Below are 18,996 nucleotides of genomic sequence, written 5' to 3' on the forward strand. Positions count from 1 at the left end.
CATAAATTAGCATCTCCAGCATCACTGGTGTCACTTTCTTTCTTCCAGAGTGTTCCTAGTTGACAGATCCCCTTCGGGGTTTTGTTTCGGCGCTACTTTCCGCTTTAATTCCTCACGCTCCTACGGATCGAATCAGCAAGCCGAATGTTTGTTTATGAGAAACACGTGTCGCAGTACGCAGTGGGCTACGATGGCCCTTCCGGTGCTGGCTATCGGAGAATGGGGGCCGCGGGCCAGTAACCGATTGTATCGCTTCCAGCGATGGTTTGCTTTAAGATTTGTGGGCTACGCCCGGGGGCGGGTGGCATAATCTGTTTGACTTTATTAGACAAATATTTATTGCAACAGATCGGGTTGGCGATGGAACCGTAAGGAACCGGGTTGGGCCAATTCAAGTGACAGTGTCGACGCCGTGATGTGCAATCGATCTTCGTACTTCACCTTCGCCATGCTGTTGACATTTTCGTTTTTTTTTCTGCCAGAATCACCCGGCCTCGTCATCGGGCCTGTCATCTTAATGGCACTTGAACGTGAAGCGCCCCAATGACGGAAGGGGGGGGTCGCGCAGCATATGGCGTATGGGTCGGTCGGGAGTGTCGAGAGCGGCCGTTGTTTGAGGATGAATCCACGGAAAGGATGGCTTTATCACACCGCGTGTTGCCAACCGGCGGGGACCGCCCCGAGGTTCACCCGAGTTTTCCCTACACCTGTTTACCGTGTTTGCTGCTCGCCTATCATCATCGCCCTCTGGTGGTGGTGTAAGCGCCGCGTGTGTACGTGATAAGCATCACACGTTTTCGCCAAATTAAACTGCAACAATATGCTGCCACCGGCCCGGGTGGTGCCGTTGCGCCATGCGGTTTACTGTAATTCGCTTCTCCCGTTCTCTCTCTCGCGCGCTGTGTCTATCTGTCGACCACATTCCGCAGCAGCAGCAGCAGCCTCCGAGGAGAGATGAAGTGAAACAGTGTTTCGAACATATGTCGAACACCAGCAACAAATCACTCAGCTTGTTCGGGATCCTTCCTCCGGGAGCCGGGAGCCGCGGTGGGATCGCACCGTGGCACCATCCTGCTCGTTCCGCATAAAGTTTCGTGATTTAATGTGGCTCCAGGCGAGGGGCCAATGGCGAACACCAAACCCCGGCAACCGGGAGCGGGACCATATCAGATCGAATCCAATTCAAACAGCGAGAGACGGTTGCTGCTGCCTCTCTAGACACTGAGTCAACATCTCTTGGGTATTACTTTTCCATTCTGGTTCGTCCAATTTCGAATTTGTGCTGCACACACGACGCACCCATGCAGCGGCACGGGTTGTGTTGTTTGCCATTTTTATCGTTTTATTTGTTTCGCCTTTTTGTATGTTTGCTTGTTGTTCCGTTTGGCCTTCTCGCAAACAACACGGTAAGGGGAGGTGAGGTCGGTTGCGATAATTTGGTGTGCGCTCGAGTGCACGATGTTGGCTGTAAAATTGAGGCGTGCACACGGATACGACGCTCACAGAGCTGCCCTGGTGGCGAAATAGCTCTGCCGTCGTGAGTCAGACGAATTCGTGATTAAAATGGCTATGACACGGAGTGGACGAGATTAGGAAGTCGTTACACTTTTTTCATAATTTCTTAAACTATTATATTACAGTTCTATTTCAATCACCTTGAACGCAACACACGCAGAGCACCAAGAATGTTCCAAGATCGAATTTGTAAACTTTTTAAAATGACTCAATCGTAATGCAAATGTTTCATCTTCTGAATCATCTTCCGGTGTTGGTCATATAAAGCTCATCGACAATTTTTGGATGGTCTCATTCAAACTGTGCCTTCGCAGCGTGGCGTCACACTCAGCCAAATCAGCCGGATACAGCGAATGATAAAGGTTCATTCTCGTAAGTGCCAAATATAGACGATGTGTGACAAGGTGCATCATCGTGTCAAAGATACCAGTCACAGTCTTCGTTTCTCCGAAACCCACTGTGGAATGGTTCAATTAGCCGATAGCGACGATGATGAGTTCCGCCGAATTATTACTAATGTTTGGCTTTCAAAACGAAGTGGTTGTATTATTGCACTTCTCTCCAGAACACACTGACTTGCCTTATTACTTGCATACAGCGGCATCCAGACACTTTCACAAAAACTATTAGTGATTCGGTGTAAAAATTACTATTGGCACTATGAGCAGGGCTGCGTAACGAGTTTAGCGGTTAGTCAGGATATAAGGTTTAAGTGTCCGACTCGAACGCAATGTTCCACTAAAATATCCACAGAAATATTCCACTAAAAATAGCCACACAGCAGTAGAAGGATCCCTGCTGTGAGGTTACATTTTTGGCAAGTAATTGAATAACGGTACGCCATTTTTCAATTATTTGCTTATGGATTGTAACTTTTAAAGTATGAAATTCGAGCCCTGCCAAGCTCTGGAAGTCGTCGATCTGTTCGCCAGGGCGTTGAGTTCGGCGCTTTCCGGGAATCCAATTACTGTGCGATATGAATATATGATTACGGATTGCGTTGTCTGCCCAGTTCTCTGTTGTTTTGCGATCCATTCGCCACCGGGGAAAAAGAAAACATTGACCGCGTCCGAGTGTTTTTTTGGTTATCAAAAACGAGACCATTTTTCCACCATTGATCATTGAAGTATCGTTTTTTTGTTGTCACCACCATTGCGGGATGCGTTTTTCTCTGTTGCGGCCACATCTCTTTTATGTTATCCTTTGTGCCTTTCTCTTGTCCTTTCTCTCTCTCATCGGGCGGTGCACTGCAGATGAGAACCGTACTGCTAGTAATCATCATCGCGGGAACTGGCAGGGGGATGGTCCCTTTTTTTCCTTTCTGCGCCCAAGAAAGGAACTTGTTACTAATAGAAACATTTTCCTCGCTTACGGTTGGCCGGTCCCGGCCCGGCCCTTGGGGCGGCCTCTGTTCCGCTGTAGTTCCTGAGGGTGTTTGCCATTTTCTTTCTGTATTTTTTTGTGTGCCTTAGGTTCTGTGGCCCGTGTTAGTCGTCCGTCGTCGGCGTAGTCGGGAGTCGCTCACAAAGCGCAAACCAATGTCAACCGTCGTTAAGATATCTTATCGTGCTCCGCCGAGCGCTCTCGGGTATCTCCAAGAAACATGGGCTTCGCCGAGCGGCCACCGAGAGTTTGCCGCCCGGTCCGGACCTTTGGCTGTTGATTATCCGCCACCCGGACGGTTCCGCCCCCCTTTCCGGGGCGGGCCTCTTTATGTCCTCCGCAGGGTTCGGTCCGAGATGGGTGCTTTTTTGTTGGACTTTGGGTCTTAGTTTTTCAATTGTCGCCTCTGTTCATCGTTATGCGTCACGGCGCGTGGACTGGCCACGCGCTGGGTCGGTCGTGCAGGTTTGATTAGTATGCCAAAGAGTGATGCACCCGGGTCCGGGTCTGAAGTGCGAGATGCGACCCTGCCGTCCGACTGCTCGGCCCGCTCCGGAACCTTGACCGAGCCCGGGGACGGCATTTGCAGTGGCCCGCAAACGGTTCAAACTCGGTCTCTTGACAATAGATCCCACCCGGGACCTCCCCTTTTACTCTGCCACTGCCGCTGGGTCCATGTTTTATTGGTTTGCGGAAAAACGGTTCCTATTATTATTATTTTCCTGCAGGGGTCTCAAATGTCGGGGGAATTTTCCGTCGCAAATAAAGGCAAAACACGGCAACAAAAAAGGCGCGCAACATAACATGTTAGTTAATAATTGGGAAGGCGATGTGACGCGCGAGCGGCCGCCGCGGTGGGGCGTACCGCGGAGGGGTCGTTTATGATTCCCCTAGTGGAAACCGGAACACTCTACGGGACGCACCGGGCTTTTTCCACAATAAAATGGAAAGAAAATGTCCGGCCGACCCGTCCGTGTGGACCGGCGAATCGGATCGATTGACAGCATAAGAAGAAGGTAGTGACATTTTGAGCGACATTCGTCGATGGTGGCCAGTTCGTTTTCTAGCCGCAGCCAATCAACCAGTCAGCCAGCCTTCAAGACAGTGGGGGGGGCCTATGTAATGGAACTTTTGCTTTCCGTCATTTTTAAAACATGAGAAAACGGCCCAATCCAATTCTCGGTCGCTTGTTGACTTTTCCGCTCCTTTGCTTTGCGCGCGGCTTTGGAGGCCTTCCTCACACGTTTGCTGCAAGGACGTTGCTAATGCGATGGTTTCATGTGGCTGCATCTTAATCCTCATCCTTGTCCCGATCCCTGATGATCCTGTTTGGGTTTCCGATTTTTCCAGAGAGCTTTCATTAGTTTCGTTGGCAATCAACTGTAGCTTTGATTGCTTTATTGGCACGAGATTTGTTTCGTTTGACTTGGCGGCGAAATTGGAACCCCTGCACCGAGATTTGTAGCATTAACGGCCGCGGGTGCGTACAATGGGAAAATGGGTGGTTAGCTAAAAAAAAAGAAAAAATTTCTACAATATCCGTTTTTGGCATCTATCGATCGACTGAAAGAAACTCGAGTTCGAATTCTGTATCATTACTGTACTGCCATGAATTACTGAACTTTAGCCATTTTGCTACTAAATGGTCTTTTGTCCATAGACTGATGTGTCAAGGCAACCGTCGAAACCGTCTACTTAGATTGATACGCTTAAAACGGCTTCTGAGACTTCATATCGTTGACGGTTTGACACATCGCTCTTGAGGACTATTTTGAATGGATACTACGTATAAACTTTTAAAGATCAAGCGATCGATGTCGATTAAGCTTGTTGATAATTATCATCACTTGATTATCATTTGTCTTATGATGTTGGCAGAACCGTTTGTTTAAATGAGACAATGGTTCCCTGAAAAGTGTTTGTATGTGTATGGATGGAAGTTTTCATAGGAAATGGGGATATTTGTATGGAACTTTTTAAAGGAGCATACAATAGAATAAATAATAGAAGGTTGTAGCTATTAATGATAACACAATATTTAATATGAAACGGTTCGAATAGAATACATCATCCATTCAAACTATTCCTATAACAATGAGCGTATTTATGCTTAAGAAACACCTATTTTAGGTTAGAATTAGGCTTTTAAGGGTAGGCTCTACTTTATCCATGATTTTTTTTCCAAAGATCGCACTGATGCCCATAAATGATGACCAAACTTGAAAATTAAAAAAAATTGGTCTAATTAATAATAAGTGCATAAAACGATATAGTTGTGTGTATTCGAAAGAGAGCTATTAATTGATGACAATTTATGTGTCGAAGTGATGGCTTATCGAGAGGAGCTACAAATAACTGACTGTAAATTGTTTGCTCAACTGTGTATTATAAATGACATGTCCACTGACCAAACTGACCTTAGATACATTCAGTGACCGCATAGTTCAAACGTAACTAAGTATTATGGGCACACTTTTGACCACCACTTAATGGCAGTCGCCCCATCTGCGATTGGTGGCGGTGCGGATCCGGTGCGAAAGATTGGGAGGTCCGTTCGTAAAAGATTCACGATCGGAAATGCCATCTTTACTGCCCCCTTCGACAGACAAAGATCGCACGTACGGGAGTGGATGGCGCTTTTCTCCGACACACGGCCGGGGGGTAGGACTCCTTGCCAAAAGGACGAACGAAGCCCCGTTTCTCGAGGGTTAGCGGTGAGCTAATGGATTTTTGGTTTGGACGAAATTAAGTCCCACGCAGCGAGCAACTCAGTTTTGGTGCGCGGTGGTATTCCGAAAGGAAGGCCCATTCCCTGGGCCACCGCTCCCCGCAAGGGCCGGGAAAACGCTGAAAACGGAAGGGCGGAAAAAAGAGTGAATGCCGCGCAAAAGTGTGTGCCGTTGTCGTGCCGTTGTTCATGCGGAAAATGTAAGTCAACGAGCGCGCGGACGACGAGACGATGTGCAGCCGGACACTCCCGGGGGTCAACGGGGGCCGCAGCTGTGGCGGCACCACATCCACACCCCAACCAACGCGCTCGTCCAGCGCCAAGCAAACGATCCAGACGCGAACGCTGAGCCAGCCGGCCATATGTTCGCGCATAAAATTTGTCGCACAACACAACCCATTGTGTCGCACCGCACCGCACGCTGCTGTCCGCCCCCGGCCCAGAGGCCGCCCTCGCCACCAGAAGCATGGCTTGCATAGAGTGTGTTTGCGTTAAATTACATAAACACTCCACATTAGCGCAATGGCTTCCGGCCACGGAAACGATCCCGAGAAGGATGCTGCTGCTGCTGGGACTTACGACAGCGAGGCGCTGAATTAATGGTAATGAGAGGCCGACGATGCCGACAGACGGGTCCGCTGTACGTGTGTGGGTTCTGGGGGCTGGTCCCCACCCTGGGCGTATCTCTGCCATTACTTGACCCGGGGCCGTTGTCTCTCTCCGGGTCGCCTTTTTCCGCATTAATTATTCAGCACCGTGTTCCCGGGCGGGCACGGCAAACACTTCTCGTGTGTGTGTTTTTTTCTTCTCTCTGGCCTTCTGGCTGAGCCCTACCGAACTTCTCGACTTTTCATAATATTTCATGGCTTTTGCCACCATTATTTTAGCCACCACCCCGTATCTGGGAGCGAAACACTCTCCTGGTTTTTTTGTTTTTGGGGGCTCCTAATCCTACTGGGAGCTGCTTGTTTTCGGCACGCGGGACTTGACCATCGGCTAGGGGGCCATTTTTCAATTTGGCTCCCTCCACGGCCGGCCACTGGTGCTCGCTGTGCATGCTGATGAGTCACACTGGAGTCACACTTCCTCTGCCAGGTGGTGTCACCATGTCCGGCCAGCACGGCCTGTTGACTGGCCCCTGCTCTGGTTGCTTTCTGTTTGTTTGTTGCGCCGTCCACCGCCGCCGCTGGGATGTCGTCAGTTATGAATTTTGCGTTTTCGGCAGCACCACCACTCGAGTGGACTTCACTGTTGGGGGACTACCCTGGAGCCTGCTGGTGGACACTGAAAGGGCATTAGAGTCCGCCCAGCTCACTTTGTGGCGTGTGGATGATGATTCGCCACATGACACACTCCTGCGGGTTGTGTGTACGTCTTCCTTGCCCGTCGCCAGTCCCGCGCGCGCACGTGAAGATTTGTTTGTCGGCTTTTCGACCAACCGTGTCCTGCACCTCGCTCGGTCGTTTTTGTGGTCCCAATTTTCTTTTTCCTTTGGTCTAGTTAGCTGCCACCCCTCGCACCACGCGGGACACTTGCCGAACGGAGCCGTCGCAGCGTTGCGGTTACGAAGACGCCAGAGCAGGAAAAAGTTGGCAGGAAAAGTAAACCCCAAACTTGGCCATTGGGTAAATGCTGCACGTGCGCTTGGGCTTGGGCACTTGGCCGCCGGGCACCCGGATTTCGGAACGCCGCTCTAGTCTTTCGAAGATTTTTCATCATTCCACATCGCCAACCATCCGTCCGTCCGTTTAAGTTTTCCGCAAAGGATGGGCCATGACCACCTCTCGTGCAGCTCTCCACTGCAGGTCGTGCGCTACGCTGCAGATGCGCGCTGATGCTGTGGTGATCTCCGCTTGTTTTTGTGGCCCGAGAGAGCCCCCATATTAAGGTCAGTCAGGCGTGAGAACGGTTTGTGCCTTTAACGGTGGTGGTGGTGGCGTTCTGAGAACGTGTTTTCCGGGCCCATTATCCTTTGCGCCGTGCGACCTCCCGGTGGAGCCGGGTGAAAGGTGTGGCACCGACCGAAATGATACGAACTTTTTTCGGTGGTTAGCTCCGTAATCTGCTCACTGAAACGTGCCGTAGTTCACGTAGTCGAGCGGACCGATTCTGGAGTGTGCCTGTGCCCGGCTAGTTAGGGCACACCAGGGATTCAAATTTTGCAAAAAAAAAACAGTTAACAGTAACAGTTAGTTTAGTTTGAATGTAAGGTTAATGAAATGGCGAATAAAACAACCGTTTTTAGTTTGGTTCTCCGGAATCCAACTTTTGGTTACTATAAATGTGTTTTTTTTTGTGTTTGTGTTGTTTTATATTTTTCAGGCAGGAGAACGCAATTGGGACTCCCCCTCGCTGCTGAGGGTATACCCACTAGATTTGGTTCTCCACCCTATCCCTTCCGGAACTACCGTCAGCAGCTTTTCTTCGGAATACTACAAATGCTTGCTCTCACCGTGATGGTGTTGTTTCTGTTTCGTGGTTGGAACCGCCATTGCAATGGTCACTAAAAGGGGTAGAGTCGCTATGGGCACGGTTGACATACCATAAAGTGGATTAGTGATGCTACAAAAGGCGGTCTGCTTTTAACCAAAAGTACAGGCAAACATTAAAAACCCGACCATTCCGGCTCAGCATATTGCATACTTTCAGGAGCATTTATTACAGGTTGAGTTAAACTTCCGTTAAATGGTAGTTGCTAAACTAAACCATTGTTTGTAAAAACTTACTTGAACCGAACATTAATCGCTTTGCCATGCTTATACAGGGTGGTCAAAAACGCGTGCACATTTTGATTTGGTTATAAAACAAAAACGGCTGAATATTTTTCGATGCTTAAACATTTATTTGAATGGTTGATCATCAAATTTATGTGTGAAAAACAATTTCGCTCAAATGTCCACCACGACTGGCTTCGCAGTACCCTATTCGGTCGACCCAAGTTTTGAGCACTTTTTCGACTGTCGTTGGTCCTATCGCGGCAATGGCAATTTCAATTTCGCTCTTAAGGTCGTCAATAGTTGTTGGTTTGTTTGCATAACATTTATCTTTCACCGCTTCCCAAAGATAATAATCCAAAGGCGTCAAATCGCAGCTTCTTGAAGGCCAATTCACATCACCATTTCTGCTGATTATTCGCTGTCCGAAGATGCGGCGCAAACAATCGATCGTGGCTGTCTTTGTAGGGCACGTAGCGCCATCTTGTTGAAACCAAATGTTGTCTAAGTTCTCAGCTTCAATTTCACCAAAGAACCAATTAGCTAACATTGCTCTGTAGAGTTCGCCGTTGACGGTTACGGCGGCTCCTTCTTCATTCATTGATACGGCGGCCGATGATGCCACTATCCCCAAATCTGCACCGAACAATCACTCGTTTTGGGTGCATTGGCTTCTCTTGCACGACGTGGGGGTTTTCCGAACCTCAAAAACGACAATTCTGCTTATTACCATAGCCACCGAGGTGGAAATGAGCTTCAACGAAATGAGCTTTTCAAATATCCTACCGTTTGATTTAAGACCTATCACTTTGGAAGTAAGTTTTTAATATATTCCAGCATTCTTCAAGCGGAAAGCGACCCATTTCGTAAATTTGGAAGTGTCTACTAAATGTTTACATTTTCCAGAATCAAGTTTGACGTTTTAAACGTCAAATAATGAGTAGTTCAAAATGTGCACGCGTTTTTGACCACCCTGTACGAGGGCTGATCAATAATTTTCGCGACATTTGAATTTTCTCGGGCTACGTATATCCAATTTTCGATTTTTTTGTGGAGTTAGGTTACTACACATGTCAGTAACTTATGGTGAAAAGTTCGGCCATTTTGAGTAATCAGTCAATTTTTGACAGCTGCCATGCAAAGCAGCTGTCAAAAATTGACTGATTACTCAAAATGGCCGAACTTTTCACCATAAGTTACTGACATGTGTAGTAACCTAACTCCACAAAAAAATCGAAAATCGGTTATACGTAGCCCGAGAAAATTCAAATGTCGCGAAAATTATTGATCACACCTCGTACATGTCCAAATAAACTAAATAAAAGGTTTAGATATACGTAAGTACGCTTAATACCTCCAATTGTGGAGATTTGCCATCTCAGTACACTTTTGGTCATAGCCCGCTTCAATCGCATACCCAAACGTTGCTATGGTATCTACAGAAAAGGCATGTCTACCTTCGAGTTCAACGTGTTCTTTGATCCAGCCCGGATCCAACGCGGATAAGGATCCGTTAGCTCATTAATTCGAATAAAAGTTCCAAAATAATTAGAAACGCGCAAAAGTAAAAGTTTCGGTTTTCGCCCACCACACCCCTGGGGGGATCCGGGGAAAATCCGTCCACCCGTGTGAATGCAACTAGAGAAGCCATCCGACCGTGCGAGCCCGAAGCGAAGCCCCGCTCCGGCATAGGGTGACACATGAGTTTTGGTGACAGTTTCCCATGGCCACTGCGCCACAGGGAATGGCGACCATCATTACACCGCACGACAATGGCGAGCGTGTGGTTAGTTCCTCTGCTCTGGTCGCGTTTCGGAACGGCAACACGCATTTATCAAACGGCCGTGTCGTTTTCGTGCTGCGGTGGGTTGCGTGTCCCATGGCCAGCCACCGTGTGTCCTTGGCCGTCGACCGACGTCGCTGCCGAATTTGCCTAACATTATATGCGCGGACACAGTGCTCCAGCCCAGGAGTTTACATGTCGCGCCAACAGTTTGACAGTTGCGCGACGTTCGGCTTGCGCCACTGGTAACCCCTAGCCACGTCGACTCTTGGCGGAATTTCCTTTTCATTCGCAGTTTTCCCCACCGACGGCGACGACGAAGTCGATGGCTCAGGCGTGCGTACGTAGACCCACCGTGGCCCGCTATCTGGTGCTGACGAATTCTATTTTTATTGCCGAAAGCGAAAATCAAGCTCTGCGCCCCCCGCCCGGCCAAGCAGTGCCAAGGAGCGCAAAAAGGCGTAATAAATAATTCATCTCGGTGAGTGCGCGTCGCAACGGACGTCGCCGTGTCGCGTGCCGGTTAACGGCTAAGCCGCGCTGGTGAAGAATACTGAAGAGCCACATGGCGTGACGAGCCTCTTGCGATGTTAAGTATTGATGTTTCGTGGGCTCTGGTTTTTTTGTGGGTTCGTTCCCTTCTCGGTTTCGATAAATCGCTTTAATTGCTTTGGACTTTTTTATGGGTTCTACGCACTATAGAAAGAGGCGCGACGGTTAACGACTTTTTAGCACCCCATTTGTGAGAGAGAAAGAGTGAGAAAAAGTGTATCGTACTTTTTATTGCCATAGGAAGCGTTTGGAGGCTTTCTTAAACCGAGCTAATTACGTGATTACGGTCGATCGGCGCGGTTCCAGTGAATTTTTTCCCCCGTTTCTATAAATGATTTAATTTGTCGCAATCGCAATCGTTAGTGAATGTCTCAATGGTTTTGTTTTCATTTTAGCATAACAAGACATACAAGAGATTATTAAAAGCACAATGTTGCACAATATTGTGAAGGAGCTAGCAATGTAAATGCCTTTTAAATTAAACCAACAGAATGAGTATTTGTATCGAGACCTACACCTAAATCGAACAAAACCCTTCTTGTACTATAATCTAAAAATCCATCTAATGCCAAAGTGACGTTTAGTATCAACGGCTAAACTGAATGCGAATTGCTTCTAGTTCTTCTATAGTTTAAACCTTTCTGGGTTGATCCCCCTTTGCTCGTGAGTTGCGTGACGAAAAACTGTCCCTTTAGACCTTTAGTTCCACATTCAGCAGATGTTTACCAGATTTTCGCACTGCATATTGCGACACCGACCAAGTACAAAGTATCATGTCCGCACATAATGAATCGAGCACGCAAAGTACCCGGCCCGTTGCCACCATAGTTGTGTGTGTGTGTGTGGCGAAAGTGAATGAAAATCCAAGCACATTTGCGTAACCTTCCGTTCCTTGAGGACTTGTTTCCTTCGCTTTTTTCTTCCCTTGTTGGTTGCCCCGATTGCCCAACGCAATTGCCCCTAGGAAGGCAAGCAAAAAATCCGGACGAAACGAACGAACTCCAGTCATTATCAACCGTTCCGGCGATTGACGTTAATGGGCCCGCCACGGAAGAGCGAAAGGAAATGGAAGTTAATTCGCAGCACCAAGCAGATCTCGGCCCTGGGGAGTGTGGAACAATTGAGCCGCGCCAAGAATAGAGCAAGAATCGAGGAGGCGCCTCCGAGAGAGAGAGAGAGAGAGAGAGAGATAGGGGCCTCTGTCTGCTGTGGTCCCCGGCGGCACTCCCTAACACCGGCTAACGCCCCATTCCGCCCCATCCTAACGGAAGTAAGGTGGGAAATGGAAACGAAACGGAAAGCGAAAAAAGAAATTCGGTTTCCGCTCCACCGAGTGCCATGGGTGCCCCTGCGCACCGCCAACCCTTCGCGGCCGCACGTGCCGCCACCTTCAAGCGGTTGGGTTTGGCGGCCGCGCGCGTTCCCGTGGAGTTGCCACCGCCGAATCACTTTACTTTGCGAAACGTTGCACGCACGTGATTGATTGGCAATTTTCGGTAGGACTTGTGCCGCCGCCGTGCGTGCCACGTGCGTGTTCGCGGCTGCCGCGCGGTTCCCGTCGTGCTCGACGGTCTTGTTGAGGCATCTCGGTACCCACCCCCCGGGGACTTTCCTTCCTGCCCCAAGATTCCTCTCAAACTTGGTGATGATGATGGTAGGTAAGCTATTTTGGATGATGGAACGCCAAAGGATCGACCGACGATACCGCGGCGCGCAAATAAGCAGATGGAAAGAAAGTGACAGCGAGACAAAGAGAGAGAGAGAGCGAAAGTGTGTGTGGTGTGTATGGGAAATGTGGCGTGCGGAACGAGCCGCTTCCACGGCTAACCAACCTCCCCGGGGAGTTTTGGGGCAAAATTTGGGGCACACGCGAAAGGCAGACCCTGGGAAGCATCGGCGGATCATAGGATTTGGATCGAGATTACCATCCACCAGCCACCGGGCGATCATCGCGCCCGCACTTACGCACGACCGAACGTGTTTCGGTTGGCCGGAGGAGGGACAGAGTAACAAGCAAGTGGGGAGCGACTTCCGCGGACTGCCGAGGACGATCCCGCCTGCAGTGACAGTACGTAAAATAATAAGTCTAGAAGAGAAACGACCCACGAGAGGGGCTATAAACTCCATATTCAGTGTTGGTGGTGGTCCATTTGGTGCGGCCGCACGGTGTCCAAAACTGTACGATAACTGAGCGGGTTGCCTTAGACGCGGCGCTGCCGGGTGCTATCCCCGTGCCGAGTGAGTGATGTTGGCGTCTTTACGTTAAAAATTCAAATCATGCTTCGTAGCGGCGGAACGGAGCTGGAGAAAGCGCTGGGGGTGGATTCTTGACGGTACCGTGGCACGATGTACCACAAATCATCTGTGACACCACTCACACACACACACACCCTGTAAGAAGTCCCCTGACATTATTTACCTTTTGAGCGGCGTTAACTTGGCGGTTTATCGTTTGGAAAGCGTATCATGTCTGCGGGGCCGTGTGTGTGTGTGTGTGAAACGGTGATGTGGTTGGGTTGCATTATGCGAACCATTTGTCCGTAATGATGCACTTGGAATACTTCATTCAATTTGCAAACGACACAACCCCACGAGTGGACGTGGCCAGATGAACAGAGATTTCCGAAATCACATTTCCCCGGTGCGGAAAAATGGAAACAAATTTATGACTAATCGTTTGCCGTTTATTTTCCGCACCGTTGGATTTTGCCAGAACGCGGAGCCGGAGCCACGTTGGCATTCTGAGCCTGATTCACTACTATTTGTATTCCGGTCAGCAACCGTTTGTCAAAATGGGCTCTTTTGCAATCTGTTTCATTGTAGATTTACGACTTATTTTATCTTTTTTGAAGCCGTTTGTGTCGTTTGTTTTACCACATTCGAATCGTTGATGTAAAGGATATCGATCAAGGATTCACAAATTTAAAAGCGAAACCATGGTCCCGGCTGAACCCTACATTTCACATTAGCATTTCTCTTCAAATTATAACTGAACGCATGAAAAAATCAGTCGAATCGCCGTTTTTTTTATTTAGTAATCGTAGCACCCTGGGATCGATTGCCCAGTAAACGTCGGTACGCCCTTGAGTCAGTCATCACAACCCTTCAGGACACCAACATCACATCAAAGTTACCTTTGTTTGTGTGACGTGGATAACGATCCCGAAACTCATGTTAAAAATCCCGTTTTTGTTCCATAAAGTGTGGTATGTGATCTGAGTGTGACGTACATTCAGTGACTTCACCATGCGCCAAATATAATAGCGTTGTTGCACCGGCGATTTCTACAATTTTAAAGATCAAAGTAAGAAAAACGGGAATTCACAAAATAGATGACATTTGGAAACAGTGAAAATTCGGCACCGTTCTATACCTGGCAAACTATGTCATCTATGTCATCTAGCTTCGCCAGCTTAAGTCCGACTAGCGATAGCAAATCACTTCTCAATCTGTCGGCAGTCGACAATTTAGTTATCAACTTCATACGAATCTATATTTTTGGTTGTTTTTTATTTCATTTAAATCATTATCTCTCAATCCTTGTTTAAGATGTTTTTCATTAATCCGTTTGAAGTATAATACTTGTAAACCGTTGAACTGAGGCTGACAACTGCAGTTTTTGAGATTAGATGATACAGACAATCTAGTTTTGGATTTTGCCTTATACAAACATCTCCACTTTTTCAGGATATTATCTTTTTTTATAGTTTTGTGAGGTCAAACTAAGTGGAATCGAATACGAATACACGATGCATAATTTATCATATTTCTGTACTTTACTTTGATGAGCGAAAAATGGATGGTTATCGCTGTACGGGTCCACCATTTTCCCACCATATCGATTCGGTGCTGCTAGGGCCAAGCACAATATTATTTCTCTGCCATTCGCTTCCGCCCCGTGGGGCACAGGACTCGTCTGTGGCAGAGCGATATTCAAAGTGATCCATTTTATCATCGATGCTGTCTGCCGCCGCAGGTCGAGTGCAGCAGAGCCGCAGGCCCCATTACGCTAATGGGTTGTTGTAACCGGGCACGGCGCGAGATGCTTTGAACGAATGCAGGCGGCCCCCGGGCGGCAGCATATCTACAGGTGATGCCTCTGTTTTTTTTGTCTGGGCCTGTCCTCACCACCCGCGTTATGCTGCGATGATGATTTGCGATGCAATAACGGCGATCCGCTGACGGCGTTCGGAATCTTCGCTTGTTCGACATACCGCTTTCCTCGCTTTTTTTTCATTCTAAAATCGAATCGCGGCAATAATAAGCGGAAGAGGAAGTGCGGATACGCGAATCGGATGATGAATGGGTTGATTCAATCAGCTAAAAGGTTATTGCAATTCAGCACTGAGCCGTGTGTTGCGCGCGCCCCCACACACCATAAAGCACCGAGGAAAGTTATTACTACACTTTGCACGGCAGTGGCTTTTTTGGAGTGTGGCTCTTAGTCCGTTTGCTGATCCAGGATGGGATGGAAAACCACCGAACCACCGAAATTGAAACACGGAGTATTAACAGTTGCCAAACTGCTGGGTACCGAGAACTATGAAACTGCGCACCGGATCTCGGTAATGAATAATTGAAATTGGATCAGATCAAATTTATCAACTCATTATTGGCTTGATAACCATATTAGGCGCCATCGATGAGTATAATAATGATGGTGAACTAATTTGGCGGAAACGGTGCCACCGATTTGGCCTCCGGTGTGACGGCTTATTATAGCAAACCCAGTTTATGTTCTCTCATTAGAACAGCTCTAGCAGAGGGCGGTCGGCTGCCCTAGCACCCGACCAAAAGGAGGAGTATGTGAATTTTGAACTTTATCGTTTTTTTTTCACGACCCCAGGCTCCGGGCGTTTTCCAAGCCTATGCTGCCTACCATCGTATTAATGGGTACGGTACTCATTGAAAAGGACCGGCTGAAGCCCATTTTGCTCTGCCGCCGAATGATATCAATCTAAATTTGCCAGCCATATACCACTCGGCACCACAAACCCTTCGTTACGGTTTCCGTCCAGTTTCTCTATTCCAAGAGAGCAGTGTTTGAAGTGGTGCTGCCGGCGAGGGGCGAGTGTGTGTCATAAAAATGGCCCCAAATCGGGTTTTTGCCACCCGCAGGATAGGCGGCCACTAATATTGGTATTATGAAAGCATTATTAGGTAGACATTAAAACGCAAACGGTGACAGCTTTCGTGTCACGTCGCGCGAAAGTGCACGTTTTACAAATAATACGTGCAATCTCTCGGGCCACCAATCGGAACAACCGCGTTTTACGATGTGCCGTGGTTGTAAAATCGCTCCCACCGTTTTTGGGAAGTGATTCAATTGCATTTTGACGACGCACCCGCGTGGATGCCGCGCCCGATGGAGACGCCTGGTAGCCCATATAATGTGGAATCCGATTCTACAGAAAGAGAGAAAGAAAGAGAGTGAGAGAGCGAATCGGGTAGATTGTTTATTTTGCTGTTCTCACCTACCAACAGTAGCGCTTCGTGGGTGATGTAAGTATTGAATCGTAATCGGTAGCCATAATAAAACCGGGCGTTGGCATTTTTAAATCGCGATTCTGAAGAAAATTCCTTTCGGCAGCAATAAAAAAGGCTTCTCCGGCTTTTTTTGCTCAAACACTGCTTACGTAATTCTCCAGGACCAGTAAAAGGGAAACTCACGATGCGAAGCGGGGAACCGCGGCGGTGTGCCACGGCATTGTACTGTACGCTAAAACGCAAGGACTCGACGGAGGTGCTTGAAAAATTCTCTTCACGTTCACGCGGTGCGAAACCATTTTTTCTCCAGCGCGATGACAACCATTAGAACAGCATCCGGTGGCTGTGGGCCAGGTGTGGACAGCAGGCCAGCAGGGAGTGTGCGAAAATAAGTCACGTTACGTAACTCCATGCCACTAGCATCATATTCCAGTTTTCGTCAACATTTAAATCGATTCAGACTAGACGAGACTATGTGCTATCCGGCGTTAAAAGGTATCAAGTTGGTCATTAAATACTTTAACTGGAGTAGAGTGGGGCCTAGAATGATGGTGTGGTTTTAAACACCTCTCATTAAATGAAAAAGAATGGGTCTGGCAGTTAGACTATCATCTGTCCATTTAGTACAATTAAGTTGATTTCGACACTGTTTGTTATTTTGACACTAAACTTGTATCGTGAAGTACAATTTTGGCACGAGCGAACTTTATTCCTAGCTGCCAAAAACTACCATTGAAAGCTTGTTTAAAAAGGTCATTAATTGGCAGCTGCTGTTAGGAATAAGTGAAAAGTAGTTCAAACCATGATGTTTGGATTACTAACACTCTAGTAATATGAATATATTGTGAATCAATGCGTGAAATGTTTCATAGGCGGTATGAAAAGTATGTTGTTAAAATAACCATCCAAGCAACCATTGCTTCAAACTCGATCAAAAATATACAACTCTTCGAAGAAGACAGTAAGCATAAAATGCAAACCAGTAGAGCATGGTTTAGGAAGGTTTCAGAAAACCATCCAAAATATAAAATCCGAGCTAAATACTAATTTAAAACGCGGATCAATTCCTGCCATTACCGGGACAACGTTTACACTGCGGGATCTGATCACGTACCGTTGCCACAAATTTCTTCTACCGACGGAGATGTGTAAAGAGTGTGGCTTTAAAATTTAACTTAACCACTTATTGACCAACTGGTTAAATATGTGTTTCATGTTTCTTTTTGGCGCAACTTAAGGCCGAGCCCTGTTGTGCCACAAGATAATGTTGAGCTTTTCTCGCCCGGGCATTATTTCACGTGGGCGGCCAAGCTTCTTACAGGGCCGGCCCGGCTTGGTTTGGGTGTTGCAAACAATGTTGTCCGGGAAAATCCAACATCGAAAGCGGAAACCTGAATCCACCAGCAGCCGATAAAGGGCAACTCTTCCTCTCCATCTTTCTCTCTCTCTCGCTCTTTCTTTGTGCCACGGGTCCTCCAAGGGGGCCCGCTGGTTTGTTGTTCCCTGGCAGGAGTGTTCTTGGAGGAGTTAAATATTTAACAACGAGAGGGGTTCGCCACATCCCTGTGCGCTCTCGCCTTTGTTACGGTGGAAAACTTTGCATCCCCCCACAAGTTGGGGCTTCGTCGTCGTCGTCGTCGTCGTCGTCGTCATCGGAAAACATACACACGTCGGTCACACGTTCCCGCATCATCGGCCCATACTACTCCATCGGTTCTCTCTCGCTCTCGTTCTCTCTCTGTGTGCGTTCCTCTGTCAGCCAGTCGTCAAAGTTGCTGCCAGCAGTCAATATGTTGTGTGGTGTGTGTTGGCTTTAAATAAATAAGAGCGCTCTCGCCTTAAAGCAAACTATGTTGCCTTCCTCCAGGACAATCCAATGGAACGGCGGCGACGGGAGCGAACTTTTTGGGGCACCTCCTGCTGACAGGTTCGATGATATCCTTTTACTTTTTAATACTATACTATTTTGTTGCAATTCCTTTTCCTTGTTATTGTTTTGTTGTTTAAATTCTCTTTTGATCGTTGTCTGTGTGTCCTCTGTCCGGCCATTTCATCATTAGGATCTCACCGGTGTATCGGCACTCCCTTTTGTCCAACTTCCCGCCAAACTTCCCCACTCAGAAATTCGGGGCATTCGGCTATTTGGTCTATCTGCATAAATTGGAACCATACTGTGTTATGTTTATGTTTGTTTGTGTGTTTGTCTCTGTAAATTGATATGCCTGGGAAATCAGTCTGATTGTCCGGGTCCGGGCTGCTCTGTGTTCTGTACGCCTCTAAACGTGTGTATTATTCTGAAATTGGACGCAAGTAGAGAAAGATAAGAAAAATTTTGCCCCCTCCCACAAAGGAATCGGACCTCCGATTTCCATTTCCGACGGGGGTGTATTTCGGGTGATCGTAAACGACAGGTTCGGTTGGTTGATTGGTTGGTTGCGGTCGCTTTCACGGATCTTTCACGCGTGCTTCTTCTCTCTCACTTTCTCTCTCTCTCTCTCCCTCTCGTTCCACCAGGTGGCGCTTTCGACGGAGTGGAGGATGTCATCTCGCCGTTCGGCTACCGGAAGGGCGAAGGAATCGACGCCGGGTACGGCGAGGTGGACTGGATTTGCAATCGCGATCGGGCCCGCACCGATCCCATGTTCGAGTCGCTGCAGCCGGTGGATGGAAAGATTTCCGGTGCTGGTAAGTGTGTCAGGCGTGGCGTCGTCTCGCAATCGCAATCACGCCGCCATTACGGAACCGAGAAATCGGTTTTCCGTTCCCTCTCTCGCACGCATCCCACAACAGTGGCTGTTTGCGATTAATCAATCGTTCTGGCTCGATTTAATGGC

General features: G+C 48.0%; 1 protein-coding gene across 1 annotated transcript in view; it reads left to right on the forward strand.

The window, feature by feature from the left end:
- LOC128275067 (EH domain-containing protein 1) overlaps positions 1-18,996 on the forward strand; it is a 29,554-nt gene that overhangs the window by 7,211 nt on the left and 3,347 nt on the right. Inside the window, exon 2 of the mRNA XM_053013447.1 lies at positions 18,677-18,847. Coding sequence (XP_052869407.1) covers positions 18,677-18,847 — 171 coding nt within the window. The remainder of the gene's footprint in view (positions 1-18,676; positions 18,848-18,996) is intronic.

Source organism: Anopheles cruzii, chromosome 3 (assembly GCF_943734635.1).
Source record: "Anopheles cruzii chromosome 3, idAnoCruzAS_RS32_06, whole genome shotgun sequence".
Taxonomy (NCBI): Eukaryota; Metazoa; Arthropoda; class Insecta; order Diptera; family Culicidae; genus Anopheles; species Anopheles cruzii.